This window comes from Bufo gargarizans, chromosome 9, assembly GCF_014858855.1.
Source record: "Bufo gargarizans isolate SCDJY-AF-19 chromosome 9, ASM1485885v1, whole genome shotgun sequence".
Lineage (NCBI taxonomy): Eukaryota > Metazoa > Chordata > Amphibia > Anura > Bufonidae > Bufo > Bufo gargarizans.
The window spans coordinates 168,298,424-168,313,944 of NC_058088.1; the positions used below are offsets into that span (position 1 = coordinate 168,298,424).

General features: G+C 45.9%; 1 protein-coding gene across 1 annotated transcript in view; it reads left to right on the top strand.

Annotated features, from left to right (window-relative positions):
* Positions 1-15,521, top strand: part of MAPKAP1 (MAPK associated protein 1) — a 171,742-nt gene that overhangs the window by 139,756 nt on the left and 16,465 nt on the right. Inside the window, 1 exon segment of the mRNA XM_044268449.1 lies at positions 4,887-5,024. Within this exon segment, the coding sequence (XP_044124384.1) occupies positions 4,887-5,024 (138 nt within the window).

A 15,521-nucleotide genomic window follows, 5' to 3' on the forward strand; every position in this document is an offset into this window, starting at 1 on the left:
CTATTTGTAACCCTGTAGAAACTCCATTTCTCGCTAAACCATGTCTTCAGGCTGTAAATATCTCCAGGTATCCGCTGCTATAGGCTGTCTGTCACACAGCACAGACAATTATATCTGGGAAATCTACTTCCCCACAGCTATTGATTCCCAGCCAGCAGAGGTATTGATCACACTCTTTCTGCACAGGTTGAGTGAAGGGAAAGATATATAGAGGGAAGAGACTCCCGCGGACTGCAGTGCAGAAGGTTCACTGTCTGAGGACCTGTGGCCTGGCAAGACTTCCAGTAGTCCAGAGAACCTGCTGCCCGCCGTCACACCATCCTGAACTAGTCCGAAGGATTCGTCTTGACCTTATGCACACGGCCGTGTCCCTATTGAGACCTACAAACACACATACTAGGACATGTTCTATAATTTGCGTAACACACACATGGATGCGAACAGCGCACAGATGACGTCCGTGTGCTGTCAGTTTTTTGTTGTTTTTGTTTTTTATGGGGGAGGGGGGGGGAATCATAAAAATGAATGGGTCCGTGTGCAATCCACAACAAAAATGTGGATCGGACACAGATGCAAAATATGGTTGTGTGCATGAATCCCTACTAGGTTAATTACTTGACTAGTCTAAGGCCCCATGCACACGACCGTATCTGTTTTTGCGGTCCGCAAATTGTAGATCCGCAAAACATGGATTCAGGCCATGTGCATCTTAAATTTTCCCCTTCTGCAGGTCCCGCACTATGTTCTAAATGTCTACTATTGTCCACAAAATGGACAAGAATAGGACATGTTCTATTTTTTGGGGGCCCGTGGAACGGACATACGGATGCGGTGTGCTGTCTGCATCCTTTGTGGCCCCATTAAAATGTATTTTCGATCCGCGTCCGATCTGTGGTTTTTGTGCATCAGATGCGGACTGAAAATACGGTTGTGCACATGAGCTGACCATATACATTAGATAAATGTCGTCCAAACCTGCCAATTTCCTCAGGGACCTGCTGACCATATAATGTGTATGGGGACCCTCCTGACTCTTCCCAAGGTAGATGCTGGGGGGATAAGGATTGAGCAGTTGGATTTCAACATGCCTGATCCTTTTGTCCTAAGGGAGAAAAGCTGCTGCCAGCGGCTTCCTCCTGTCTCCCCATTCAGGACATACCGTGTGCTTGTTCAGCAGATGCCGTACATATGGGGGCCTCGGGAAAGATAAGCTCTTTCTGAATTCATGCAGAAGGGTCCAGTCCATTCATTGTGTTTCAAGGTACAGTGGTACCAGGGACATCCGCAGCGTACAGGCATGGGATGCCTTACCCTAGTAATAGAGGTGGCACACTTAGTGAATGGTTAAGTGCCTGCTCCATTGGTGCCTTTCATTTGCCAAGACAACTGCTTGATGTGCAGCCAGCTGCATTGCCATAAGTTTTTTTGGGCATTATGCGTTGCGATGACAACCCAAACTGAACTAAAATCTGGCTCATATTACAATATGCCTGCATATATTTTAAGGACATCTGTCATGATTTGCACCTATGACACTGGCTGTCCTGTTCCATGTGCGCTTGGCAGCAGAAGACATCTGTGTTGACCCCACCTTCATATGTGTCCACATTGCTAAAAAAATATGATGTTTTAATATATGCAAATGAGCCTCTAGGAGCAACGGGGGTGTTGCCGTTACACCTAGAAGCTGATCTCTCTCCATAACTGCTGCGCCCTCTGCACTTTGATTGACACGACCAGATGTGATCACGTTTACACTGCCTGGTCCTGACAGTCAAAGTGGAGAGGATGTGGCAGTTGCAGAGAGAGCAGAGCCTCTAGGAGTAATGGTAACGCCCCCGTTGCTCCTAGAGGCTCATTTGTTTATATGCAAACATCCGATGCCTTCAGCTGCCAAGTGCACATGTGCCAGGTCATGCCCTTTAAAAGGGTTTTTCTCACCTCAGACAATGGGGGCATATCGCTAGGATATGCCCCCATTGTCTTATAGGTGCGGGTCCCACCTATATCGAGAACGGAGCCCCGAAAGTGAAGGAGAGCGCACTGCGCATGCGCAGCCGCTCTCCATTCATTCTATGGGGCCGCCGAAAATAGCCGTCTGCCCCATAGAAATGAATGGAAGCATGGGCCGCGCATGCGTGGTGGATGGACCCAGGGAAATCTGGGGTCCTCCAGCCACAGCGCTCCCCGCTCCGTTCTCGATATAGGTGCGGGTCCCAGAGGTGAGACCCGCACCTATCAGACAATGGGGGCATATCCTAGCGATATGCCCCCATTGTCTGAGGTGGGAATACCCCTTTAAATGCAACGTGGCACACCTCTGTGCACACGCCACAAGAAAGCAGAAGAGCGATCAAATCTAGAAGTTTTGTCTCTGAGCATACTTTGATATACCGATGTATTAATCGTCACGATGTAGCCGATTTAGAGATATGGATTATGTGATCGGTAGATGTCCGAGTTACCTGTGTGGGCGCCTTCGGTCATTTGCAGAGATCCTAACGCTGTGCTTTTCATGCATATTTATTTGACTATATGTCTATGTGTCCTCCTGGTTTAGTGAATCTCCCATTGCCTTACATTCCAGTCCTGGCATGTATAAAGTAATGCATCCTTGCTCCTCCATAGTAATTAGTGTGGGATTATATTGTGCATTCATAGTGTATTCTGTGCCATAGAGGAAGCGATTCCTTACCTTTGCAGCACCCAGTACGGTATGTGCCCGCCTTTTCTCGAGTATATACAGGCGGTAATGAATGGACGATGCAGGGACCATCCGGCAGATAACTATAATCGAGGTCTGCACGCTCTTTACATGATAAAAAGGCAGATGAGAGGGACTGGAGCGGCAGCGTTCTCCCACTGCACCACTCCATGCCTGGCCCACTTGCCCCTCGCTGGAAAGATTGATGGCTCTGAGGGTGACCTTGGCTAGGAGCAGGAGCCGGTGATGTATGTACCAGGCTCTCTCTGCTAAATGGGCCCAGATTTGTAGTGCTAATATTCATGGGGACGCAGGCCCAAACTCACTGTGGCTATAAATCAGCGGCCACTTTAGGTGTCACTGCTGGTTTATATTCGGCTACTGTCGAAAAATCACTCTAGGTTCAAACCTCCGGCATCATCTGTACATCTGGAAGAATTTGGTATCTTGCCGTAATTTCTTACCCGTGGAGGAACCTGACTGAGACCATCAAAATGAACACGTCTTAACCACTTCCCTGCCAGCGAGGTCAACCGCGCATTACTGGTTCTTGGCAAGTCTCGAGCGAGCGATGAACCAATGATGTAACAGCATACAGGAGGGAGTTTGTAATAGGATTTCAGCACTTTTCAATGAATTGCCTTTACTCTTAAAGCTGTATTACACTGGGAAATATTTAGTCCGACAATCGCTAACGAGCGTTCGCGTGTCGTGGTTTTATTCCGGCCGCCACTCTGCATGTTTGCCGTGCTGCAGCCGGACCTCCAGCCCGCCTCCATTATAGCGACACGGTGCACTAGCGGTAGGAATAGCCTGCCGGAGAAGGCTGCCGCTAGTGTGAAACTAGCCTAATACTGCCACTAATAGCCCCATGAACAAGCAATTCAGATTTTTAAGCATGCCGGCAAACCACTAGACAGTATGAGGACAAGCAGTGGCATAGTGATCGCTCCTCCCCATGCTGTGGAGGAGATCACTGCATGTCATAGCAGCAGTCTCCTCCGTCAGCTAGCAGGCGATTGTCGGGAGGGAAAACTATCGGCCTGTGTAATACAGGCTTTAGTTTGTGTACTGAATGCTGTTGTTTTCTGTTATCAGTCTTGTTTAAAGGGGTTGTCTTATATCAGTAAAAGGCATTTATCATGCAGTTCTTTTTATCTGATGATCTGTCCTCTGGATAGATCATTAGCATCTGATCGGCGGGGGTCCGACACCCGGGAACCCAGCCGATCAGCTGTTTGAGAAGGCAGCAGCTCTGCGACCTTCCGTCCTTTACACGCAGACCCAGTGACATCACGACTAGTATCACTGGCCTGGGCGGGGCTAAACCCCATTCAAGTGAATGGAGCTCAGCCCTGCCCATGCCAGTGATACTAGTCGTGACGTCACTGGGCCTGAGGGGAAACGGGAGAAGGCTACGGCGCTCCTGGAGCGCCGCTGCCTTCTCATACAGCTGATCAGCGGGGGTCCCGGGTGTCGGACCTCCGCCGATCAGATGCTGATGATTTATCCAGGGGATAGATCATCAGTTAAAAATAACTGCAGAATCCCTTTAATACAAGGCACTCACTAATGTATTGTGATTGTCCATATTGTCTCCATTCCATCACATTATACACTGCTCATTTGCAGGGTGCTCACCCGTTTTAGTAACTATTTGCAACCCCGTTGTAATAACCATTCTGGAGCATCTATTCTTCTGACTCTGATGTGCCGTTCCTTCATTATTCCTGCTAGAAAATATGAATGTATGGCTAATGGTTTGCAAAGAAGGTCCAGATGGGTGTTACCAGTTGGGGGCGTTGTCCCTGCACAGTGTGACATTATGCAATCAGTGCTGCCAGTGTCAAACTCTGAAGGGACCCGCCAGCAGCTGGCACAACATGGAGTCATAAGAATAGATAGAACTGTCATCACATGGGGAATGCAAGTAGTTACTAAACAGACATGTCAGGAGAGGGGACAGATCGTGATTTAGAACTGTGTTACCTAACCACGGTGGACTTTCTGCATTTTAGTAACCTTTAAGGACGTTTGACTTGATTGAATAGATAGAAAATGGTGCGAGGTTTATCTGTGAAGTCGTCAAGCAGTAACCTTCCAAGTCTGGTCAGCTCACAGCTTCCGATCACTTCCCTCCGGTGTGGGATTAAATGAAATGCATTTACTCTTTTCTCTGCAGGGATCTCCGGTGAGAAGGTCGAGATTGACCCAGTGACAAATCAGAAGACTAGCACAAAATTTTGGATTAAGCAGAAGCCAATTTCTATTGACTCAGACTTGCTTTGTGCCTGCGACCTCGCGGAAGAGAAAAGTCCAAGTAAGTGGCTGATATCAGGTGGTCACCATAGAAGAATACAGAAAGACATCAACACGGAGAACTGGCAAAGTCTTTTGGAAAATGTTGCATTATAGATGCCAGAAACCTCCTTAAAGTGTAACTAAACCTTTTTAGAATTTTCTTTTAAACTGTTCTGTTCTAAATAGCCCAAAAATGATTTTTGTAATGTACTTTATCAATGAATTATGCTGTTTTCCTACTCAAAAAAGGACACAAAGGCTTCTTTCAGGCGAGCAAGTGTCACACTCCAGACTCGCAGCGTATCAGACAGCTCCCGTCCTGACCTCCCAGCACTGCCGGGGTCGCATAGCATGATAATGATTTATGATGCCATGTAACCCTTAGAGGTCTGGAATGTGTTAGATGACACTGACAGCATTAGTGTCAGTGTTAACCAATACATTCCAGAACTGTAAGGGTTATATAGCATCATAAATCATTATAATGTTATGCGACCCCGGCAGTGCTGGGAGGTCAGGACGGGAGCTGTCTGATACTCATGCTGCGAGTCCGAAGTGCGACTTTCGCTCGTCTGAAAGCGGCTAAAGTCCTGGATTTTATCTCCTCTTAAAAAGATTGGGGTAATTCATTAAGACCTGCGTTTTAGACGCCAGCCTTAGTAACCCTTGCGCATGATGCGCCAAAGTTATGTAGAGGCGCTGGCCTCTACATAGCTTATGTGCATCCACCGGCAGCCTAAATCTACGCCAGCTCACTTGCTAAAACAGGCGTAAAAAATGATAAATGAGGCGGGCTGGCCGGTCTGCCATTTTCCCCATCCATGCCGTGCCCCCTTTTTAGACTTGGCGCGAGCGGTGAAAATTTGCAGATTCGTCCGCAAATCCCCTTTGCAACTGAATCTGCAACAGATGCATGCCAACAATTGGCGTATATCTAATAATAAATGACCCCCCGCGTTTCTTGTACAGGGCTGAAATGTCAACGCTGGACTGGTGTACAGTTTTAACTTGCTGCCGCAGTGACTGGTGCACAGATCGCTGCTCTGCCCCGTGCTCCCCTCAAGCTTGACTTAATTCTGGCACAGCACATCGATGCCCTGTGCTGATGTGCTATGCCAGGATTTAGCTGAGCCGAGAGGGCTCCTGTCTGTGCTCCCCTCAAGCTTGGCTTAATTCTGGCACAGCACATCGGTGCCCTGTGCTGATATGCTATGCCAGGATTTAGCTGAGCCGAGAGGGCTCCTATCTGTGCCCGCTCTGCTCATTTCAAGGCTCTTTATAGCACATTGCTACTCCTGTACCGATGTGCTATAGAGAGCCTTGAACTGAGTGGAGCGGGCTCAGACGGGATCCCACTCCGCTCAGCCAAATCCTGGTACAGGGCACCGATGTGCTGTGCCAGAATTAAGCCAAGCTTGAGGGGAGCACAGACAGGAGCCCTCTCGGCTCAGCTAAATCCTGGCATAGCACATCAGCACAGGGCATCGATGTGCTGTGCCAGAATTAAGCCAAGCTTGAGAGGAGCACAGGGCAGAGCAGCGATCTGTGCTTCAGTCTGTGTACCATTAACTGCAGCAGCCAGTTAAATCCGTACACTAGTACAGCACTGACATGTCAGCTCTGTACGATGAAGATGATTTTAGGACGGTAAAGTCCAGGACTTTTTTGAGTAAGAAAACCGCATAATTGATTAATACAGTACATTACAAAAATCATTTTTGGGCTATTTAGAACAGTTGTAAAAAAGTTACTCTTTAAAGGGCATCTGTCAGCAGTTTTGCACCTTTGAAACTGGCTGACTTGTTACATGTTCACTTGGCAGCTGAAGGCATCCTGTGTTGGTCCCATCTTCATATGTGTCCGCATTGCTGAGAAAAATGAGGCTCTAGGAGCAACGGTGGCGTTACCATTACACCTAGAGGCTCTGCTCTCTCTGCAACTGCTGGGCCCTCTGCACTTTGACAGGATCTGGTTTGATGCCTTATTCGCTGCCTAGCCCTGTGGAGAGGATGTGACAATTGCAGAGTAAGCACATCCCCTGGGTGTAACGACAACACCCCCGTTGCGCCTAGAGGCTCATTTGCTTATAATAGCAATGCGGGCACATATGAACATGGGACCAACACAGATGTCTTCAGATGCCAAGCGCACATGGAACAGGTCAGACACTTTTATAGGTACAAATATGCTGACAGATGCCTTTGAATAACCTGGGATTAATAATCTCAATCCGAAGTGTACAGAGGCGGTTAGGCTTAGCTATGAGGCTACCATTCAACACTCTAAGGGCCTGTTCACTTTTAGTTTTGTGCAAGCGCATACTCCACCCCAAAATTTGTTTGTAAACCATGACAATTCTGCATCCCATTGTTTCCGATGGGAGTCAGTGTTGGCATTTGTACAAGTGGTGGATGTTTTTCTGTGCAGAAAATGCTCAGAAACCACTGCCGGTGTCTGCATACAGATTATCCTCACTGAACACAGGCCAACTCGACAGGCGGATCTGCATCATGCACAATGTAAAACTGCGGCAGAATTTTGTGGGTCTTCTTCTTCGGATTCCAGCATAAAAAAATGTGCCATGTGAACGAGCCCTTTGGTATCCACACGTGTCAAGTTTGCCGATCTGACATGTATTTGCTAGAGGCTCCACAACAGAAACCCAGGGCCATCTTATCATTGAGGAATCTCCAAGAATAATTATCCTACCATACAGGTTATTTTCATTGCAGTCAGATTGTCTGCAGATTTAACACTGATGTCACGAATAATCTGTTCAGAGATCTATGTCCAATTCGAAACATGTGAATGGACCCTTAGGCTACAGGGCGATTTTGGTCATGCAACACAGTGCACGGCCAAATATTGCAGTGTCCTGATGCTACGTTGCAACATGGTGAAAGTGAATGTGCATTTGTGGTGGTCGAAGTTTCAGCAAATCCCAATGCAGCCCCATTACCTTTCATCGTGTTGTGATGTAGCAGTTTAATCCTGCGATCTGTAGCACGACTTGTCATGTGGCCAAAGTCAGTGTGTAGTCCTAGTCTCGGCCAAACAAATGTGTCCCCATTTCTGCTCCAGTCTCCCAGTCACAAAGAGAGAGAGAATCTGCAGCTGCATCTCCCTCCTCCCTGTCTTCTCTTTACTACTTTACTCAAGCTAGTGTTTATAAGGCCTGAGGAGGCTTCTGAACATGAGGCGAGTAAGGTGCCACCTTCCCCTGCTAAGGTATACTACATAGTTTCTTAAATTCACACGTAATACAGATTTATAAGAAAAAATAACGATAGAGAGAGAATCTGCAGCTGCATCCACCTCTTCCCTGTCTTCTCTTTACTACTGTACTCAAGATAGTGTTTATGAGGCCTGAGGAGGCTTCTGAACAGGAGGAGAGTAAGGTGCCACCTTCCCCTATTAATATATACTACACAGTTTCATACATTCACACATACTACTGATTTATGCAGAAAAAATAAGAACAGTAGAGAGAGAGAGAATTTGCAGCTGCATCTCCCTCCTCCCTGTCTTCTCTTTATTACTTTACTCAATGTAGTGTTTATGAGGTGTGAGGAGGCTTCTGAACATGAGGCGAGTAAGGTGCCACCTTCCCCTGCTTAAGGTATGATACATAGTTTCTTAAATTCACACTTACTACTCATATATGCAGAAAAAAATGAATGATAGAGAGAATCTGCAGCTGCGTCTCCCTCCTCCCTGTCTTGTCTTTACTACTTTACTCAAGATAGTATTTATAAAACCTGAAGAGGCTTCTAAACATGAAGCGAGTAAGGTGCCACCTTCCCCTGCTAAGGTATACCAAATAGTTTCTTAAATTCACACGTACTTTCATTGTGTTGTGATGTAGCAGTTCAATCCTGCGATCTGTAGCACGACTTGTCATGTGGCCAAAGTCAGCGTGTAGTCCTAGTCTCGGCCAAACAAATGTGTCCCCATTTCTGCTCCAGTCTCCCAGTCACAAAGAGAGAGAGAATCTGCAGCTGCGTCTTCCTCCTCCCTGTCTTGTCTTTACTACTTCAAGATAGTATTTATGAGGCCTGAAGAGGCTTCTAAACATGAGGTGAGTAAGGTGCCACCTTCCCCTGCTAAGGTATACCACATAGTTTCTTAAATTCACACGTACTACTGATTTATGCAGAAAATATAAGAACGCTCGAGAGAGAATCTGCAGCTGCATCTCCCTCCTCCCTGTCTTGTCTTTACTACTTTACTAAAGATAGTATTTATGAGGCCAAAAGAGACTTCTAAACATGAGCCGAGTAAGGTGCCACCTTCCCCTGCTAAGGTATACTACATAGTTTCTTAAATTCACATGTACTACTAATTTATGCAGAAAATATGAGAACGATCGAGCGAGAATCTGCAGCTTTGTCTCCCTCCTCCCTGTCTTGTCTTTACTACTTTACTCAAGATAGTATTTATGAGGCCTGAAGAGGCTTCTAAACATGAAGCGAGTAAGGTGCCTACCTTCCCCTGCTAAGGTATACTAAATAGTTTCTTAAATTCACACGTACTACTGATTTATGCAGAAAAAATAAGAACGATAGAGAGCTCGAGAATCTGCAGCTGCATCTTCCTCCTCCCTATCCTCTCTTTACTACTTTACACAGGATAGTTTTATGAGGCCTGAGGAGGTTTCTGAACATGAGGCGAGTAAGGTGCCACCTTCCTCTGCTAAGGTATACTACATAGTTTCTTAAATTCACACGTACTACCGATTTATGCAGAAAATATAAGAACGATAGAGAGAGAATCTGCAGCTGCATCCACCTCTTCCCTGTCTTTTGTACTACTGTACTCAAGATAGTGTTTATGAGGCCTGAGGAGGCTCCTGAACATGAGGCGGGTAAGGTGCCACCTTCCCCTACTGAGATATACTACACAGTTTCATACATTCACATTTACTACTGATTTATGCAGTAAAATAAGAACAGTAGATCCAGTTTAATAAGACATGGGTCTTGAATAGTGATAATAAAGCTTTTGGGGTTATTATGCCTCCCTGCTCTTACTTGCTTTGTTCCTTTCTTGGTCTCTCCCTCTTTCTTCCCGCTGAGGAGGGGGACACTGTCTCCACAAGTTTTGAGCGCGATTCTTATCAGTCTGTGATATATGTCTCCTTGCATGGCTTACATAAAAAAAAATGATTCCTGGGGTCCTGCTTGAATGAATTATGAGGGAGCAATAGAGGATCGGGAGCAGATAAGAGCTGAGACTTGTGCAATGCATTCTCTTTTCTGTGTTTTATCTCTGGTAACACAAGCTCAGCCTATCTAGTGCCGGAAGATATTATAAATTGTACTTATGCACAGCAGGCAGAGCAGGGTCAAGTGTATGGCTGTCAGAATGAAGATGTCAGCCCGCTAAGAGATGGCTGCTCGGTTCCGTGATCAGACTTTTTTTTTTTCCTATCCTGATCTTATGGCGGCCACCTTCCCTCCCAAGGTCATCTGCGCTTGCAGACATACATCGCCATCCTGTTATGTGTCTGAACCATATAATTTTGCCATAACCTTGAAAAATTGGTCGTATTACTTTGCAAACCCATGCAATTTAGTAGAGACCCAGCATTTAGATACGTGTACTATAGGAGGGTATGCATACTGTATATTCTTATTTTTTTTATTTTTTCCCCTGCATTTACTCATCCTTGATATCGAAGCACACGTATCTCGTCGTAGTCTAGAGAGACGTATGAGGATAGGAGTCATTGAGAGTATATGGCGATAATGTGATTGTATCAGTCTACCGACCCCGGGAATGACTGGTGTTGAAACATTAGCCTTCTAAACTCGCGCTATTATGTGCCCTACGAGTTTCTCTCTCCTGAGTAAATCAATCAGCATTTTCAGTGATTCCCTCTGTGAAGCTGACAGGCAGGGCTATCTGCCTTGGAAATAGAGTGGAATTGAAAGTGCTACATAATGACTTTATTTCCCAAAAAGATGGCCTAGCGTTAAAGGTTTTATCTAACAGCCCGGCGACCGAGACCTTTCAGTTACGTCACCATGCAGATATATAATGCGGCTTCAAACCCGACTGAAAGTGAGCCATATATATTCTGTGGCAGATCAGACAAAGCTTTTATCTTGGCCTAAATCTATTTATACTGTCACCCAGCCGCAGACAGGTAAAGATGGAGGGAAAAGCAGAGCGTACGGAGGAGCCTTAGCAGGCAGAAGCAGCGATATGGCCGAACATTAGAATATAGGTTTAAATGTAATTACTGTATTTTTTTCACCCTATAAGGCTACTTTCACACTTGCGTTTTGTGCGGAAGCGTCATGGACGAACCTGTTCCGATAATGCAACCGCCTGCATCCGTTCTGAACGGATCCATTTGTATTATCTTTAACATAGCCATGACGGATCCGTCTTGAAATCCGTCTTTAACATAGTCATGACGGACACTATTGAAAGTCAATGGAGGACGTATCCGTTTTCGATTGTGCCAGATCGTGTCAGTGAAAACTGATCCCTTTGGCAAGCAGCGTTTGTGTCCGTCTCCAAAGCAGAATGGAGACTGAACTGGTGCGTTCTGAGCGGATCCTTTTCCATTCAGAATGCATTAGAGGCAAACTGATCCGTTTTGGACCGCCTGTGAGAGCCCTGAACGGATCTCACAAACGGAAAGCCAAAACGGGAGTGTGAAACAAGACTAAGACGCACCTGCCAATAAGACATACCTAGGTTTTAAAGGAGGAAAGTAAGAAAAAAAAGAAAAAATTTCATTACACCTCAGATCAGACCCCAAAATGTTAATCAGATCTGAGCATAGCACCCTAATCAAACCCTCAATGTTAATCAGAATCCTAATCAGAACTTAGCACAGGACCCCCAATGTTAATAAGACCCCAAATCCAACCTTAGCTCACACCACAGTGTTAATTAGACCCCCAATCAGACCTCAGATCAGACCCTCAATGTTAATGAGACCCCATTTATATCTCCGATCACACCCTAATGTGATTGGGCCCCCCCCCCCCCAATCAGACCTCAGACCAAGCACACCCCAACCGCCCCCCCCCCCCCTCATTGAGACCTCAGTTGAGCCCCCCCATGCTCAAAGCAGACATAAAATACATAAACTTAACTTACCTCTCCGGCTCCAGATGCGGCTGCTCCTAACATCCAGCACTCTTCCTGCCGCGCTGTGCTGTGACCCAACATAACACAGCGTGAGATCACAAAGCTCTCCTGATATCCTCACTCGGTGCGCAGCAGTGTGAGGAGCCTGCAGGAAAAGACCAGGAAGCGGTGAGTACAGAGCCCGGGGAGCACTGCATTCACCGCTTCCTGGTCCTCCTGTACTAATGAGCAGTGATGGCCAGTTTGCAGTGTTCGCCAGCGAATACATGCGGGCTACCATCTTTAGTAACGTTCGACTCACACGTCCGGCGATGCACAGGTAAGCCCTTACCTGTGCCGCGAGCCGGTCTAAAATCAAATGCGGTCAACGGGAGCAGGCAGTTCCGAGAACAGCCGCCGGGGGCCTTCATCGGGCTGTTCTTGGAACTGCCTGCTCCCGGTGACCGCATTTGATTTCAGACCGGCTTGTGGCACAGGTAACTTTACTAAAGATGGCAGCCCGCATGTGTTCGCTGGCGAACACTGCAAACTGACCATCCCTGCTAATGAGCGCTTCCATAATGGAAGTGCTCATTAGTATTCGCCCCATAAGACTGTGCTGACATTTTCCCTCCACTTTGGGGGAGGGGGGGAGTATATTATAGGGCGAAAAAATATTGTAATTATTGAGCTGAAATTAGCATTTATTTGTCTGGGTATATCAGTTTAAGAGCTCTTCCCTGGATCCCCATAGATAATGATCTTGTATTTTTGTAAATACATTCTTGCCCTTTTGAGTCTCATGCACACGACCCTATCCGTTTTGCAGTCTGCAAACCACAGATGCGGTCCGTGTGCCTTTTTGTGCAGACCAATTGATATCACTGGGTCTACATTTTGCAGACAAGTATAGGACATGTTCCGTCTTTTTGCAGAACAGACATACGGATGCGGAAAGTCCATTGCGTAAAAAGATAGAATATGTCTGCAAAATGCTGACCCATTAAATCCAATGACTCCGCAAAGAAAATGCAGACGGACTGCATCCTTAGGTATTTTGCACATCTGTGGTTTGCAGGCTGCAAAACGGACAGAGTTGTGTGCTTGAGGCCTTACAGAGCACCTGTTAGCAGGATCAACCCTGTTAAATATTAAATCATGCCCGGTAGTGTCCATCCTGTTAATTAAAATTAACCTATCTTGTGAAAACCGATTGGGGCATTCCTGAGAAAGAAAGGACTTTTTATGAAAATGAGGACTTCAGTGGAGCAAGGGGTGTAGCCAGCATTGAGGAGCTGCAGTGCACCAAGGGGCTAGACCCTCCCCTTAGTGCACTAAAGCCCTAATTTGCATAAAGAGTAAAAGCCTTTTTTTCTCAGGAATGCAGCACCCAGTTATTATTTTACTCAGCAGGATCAACTCTACTTGACACTATGCCTGGTCAGTAGGGTTGATCCTGTGCTCTTTAAATTCTATGCACTACAGCATTCCCTTGTCTGAGACAGGCCTACGCATACAGGACTGTGATGCTTACAAAAGCATATTGTAAATTGGAGAAGGGGGGCAGGTTTATAGGGTTTACAATAATGTAGACGATTGAGTGATGTAGGAAAAAACTAACGTCCACTACTCCAGCCCCGCTGCTCAGGTGGTCCCCACCGATCTCTGCTTACTTTCTGCCGTACATCATTTATGTGACCTCTGCAGTCAATCACTGTCCTTAGCAGAGATGATGGCATCTAAAAATCCAGATTTACAGTACAGACCAAAAGTTTGGACACACCTTCTCATTCAAAGAGTTTTCTTTATTTTCATGACTATGAAAATTGTAGATTCACACTGAAGGCATCAAAACTATGAATTAACACATGTGGAATTATATACATAACAAAAAAGTGTGAAACAACTGAAAATATGTCATATTCTAGGTTCTTCAAAGTAGCCACCTTTTGCTTTGATTACTGCTTTGCACACTCTTGGCACTCTCTTGATGAGCTTCAAGAGGTAGTCACCTGAAATGGTTTTCACTTCACAGGTGTGCCCTGTCAGGTTTAATAAGTGGGATTTCTTGCCTTATAAATGGGGTTGGGACCATCAGTTGTGTTGTGGAGAAGTCAGGTGGATACACAGCTGATAGTCCTACTGAATAGACTGTTAGAATTTGTATTATGGCAAGAAAAAAGCAGCTAAGTAAAGAAAAACGAGTGGCCATCATTAATTTAAGAAATGAAGGTCAGTCAGTCCGAAAAATTAGGAAAACTTTGAAAGTGTCCCCAAGTGCAGTCACAAAAACCATCAAGCGCTACAAAGAAACTGGCTCACATGCGGACCGCCCCAGGAAAGGAAGACCAAGAGTCACCTCTGCTGCGGAGGATAAGTTTATCCGAGTCACCAGCCTCAGAAATCGCAGGTTAACAGCAGCTCAGATTAGTGACCAGGTCAATGCCACACAGAGTTCTAGCAGCAGACACATCTCTAGAACAACTATTAAGAGGAGACTGTGTGAATCAGGCCTTCATGGTAGAATATCTGCTAGGAAACCACTGCTAAGGACAGGCAACAAGCAGAAGAGACTTGTTTGGGCTAAAGAACACAAGGAATGGACATTAGACCAGTGGAAATCTGTGCTTTGGTCTGATGAGTCCAAATTTGAGATCTTTGGTTCCAACCACCGTGTCTTTGTGCGACGCAGAAAAGGTGAACGGATGGACTCTACATGCCTGGTTCCCACCGTGAAGCATGGAGGAGGAGGTGTGATGGTGTGGGGGTGCTTTGCTGGTGACACTGTTGGGGATTTATTAAATTGAAGGCATACTGAACCAGCTACTGTTATGTATATAATTCCACATGTGTTAATTCATAGTTTTGATGCCTTCAGTGTGAATCTACAATTTTCATAGTCATGAAAATAAAGAAAACTCTTTGAATGAGAAGGTGTGTCCAAACTTTTGGTCTGTACTGTATATGCCTCCAGGGTTTATGGAAAGTTGGGTGACCCCTGAAGTTTGTAATGGCCGCCATTATTGGCTGTTGCCTAGGTCATCAATACCTGATCAGTGGGGGTGTGACACCCAGTACCCCCGCTGATCGGCTGTTTGGTGACATCATATTCAAGAGTCACATGGCCTTTGTGCAGCTCAGTCTCATTCATGTGAATCGGCCTGGGCTGCAAGGTGTCTTTAAACAGCTGATTGGCGGGGGTGTCGGGAATTGGACCCCACGGATCCAATATTGATGATCTCTATATTTTACTCCCAGGAAACCCCTTGAAACTAAATAGAGGTAAAATATAGTATAGACATCCCATTGACTTATTTTATTCGGGTAGATGAGGGCAATTGTCACAACAAAGTCTGCTCAACCTCACAGTTTTTTTTGTTTATTTTTAAGCCCCTCTTTCTTAATTCGGGGAAAGAAATGGGACTAAAGT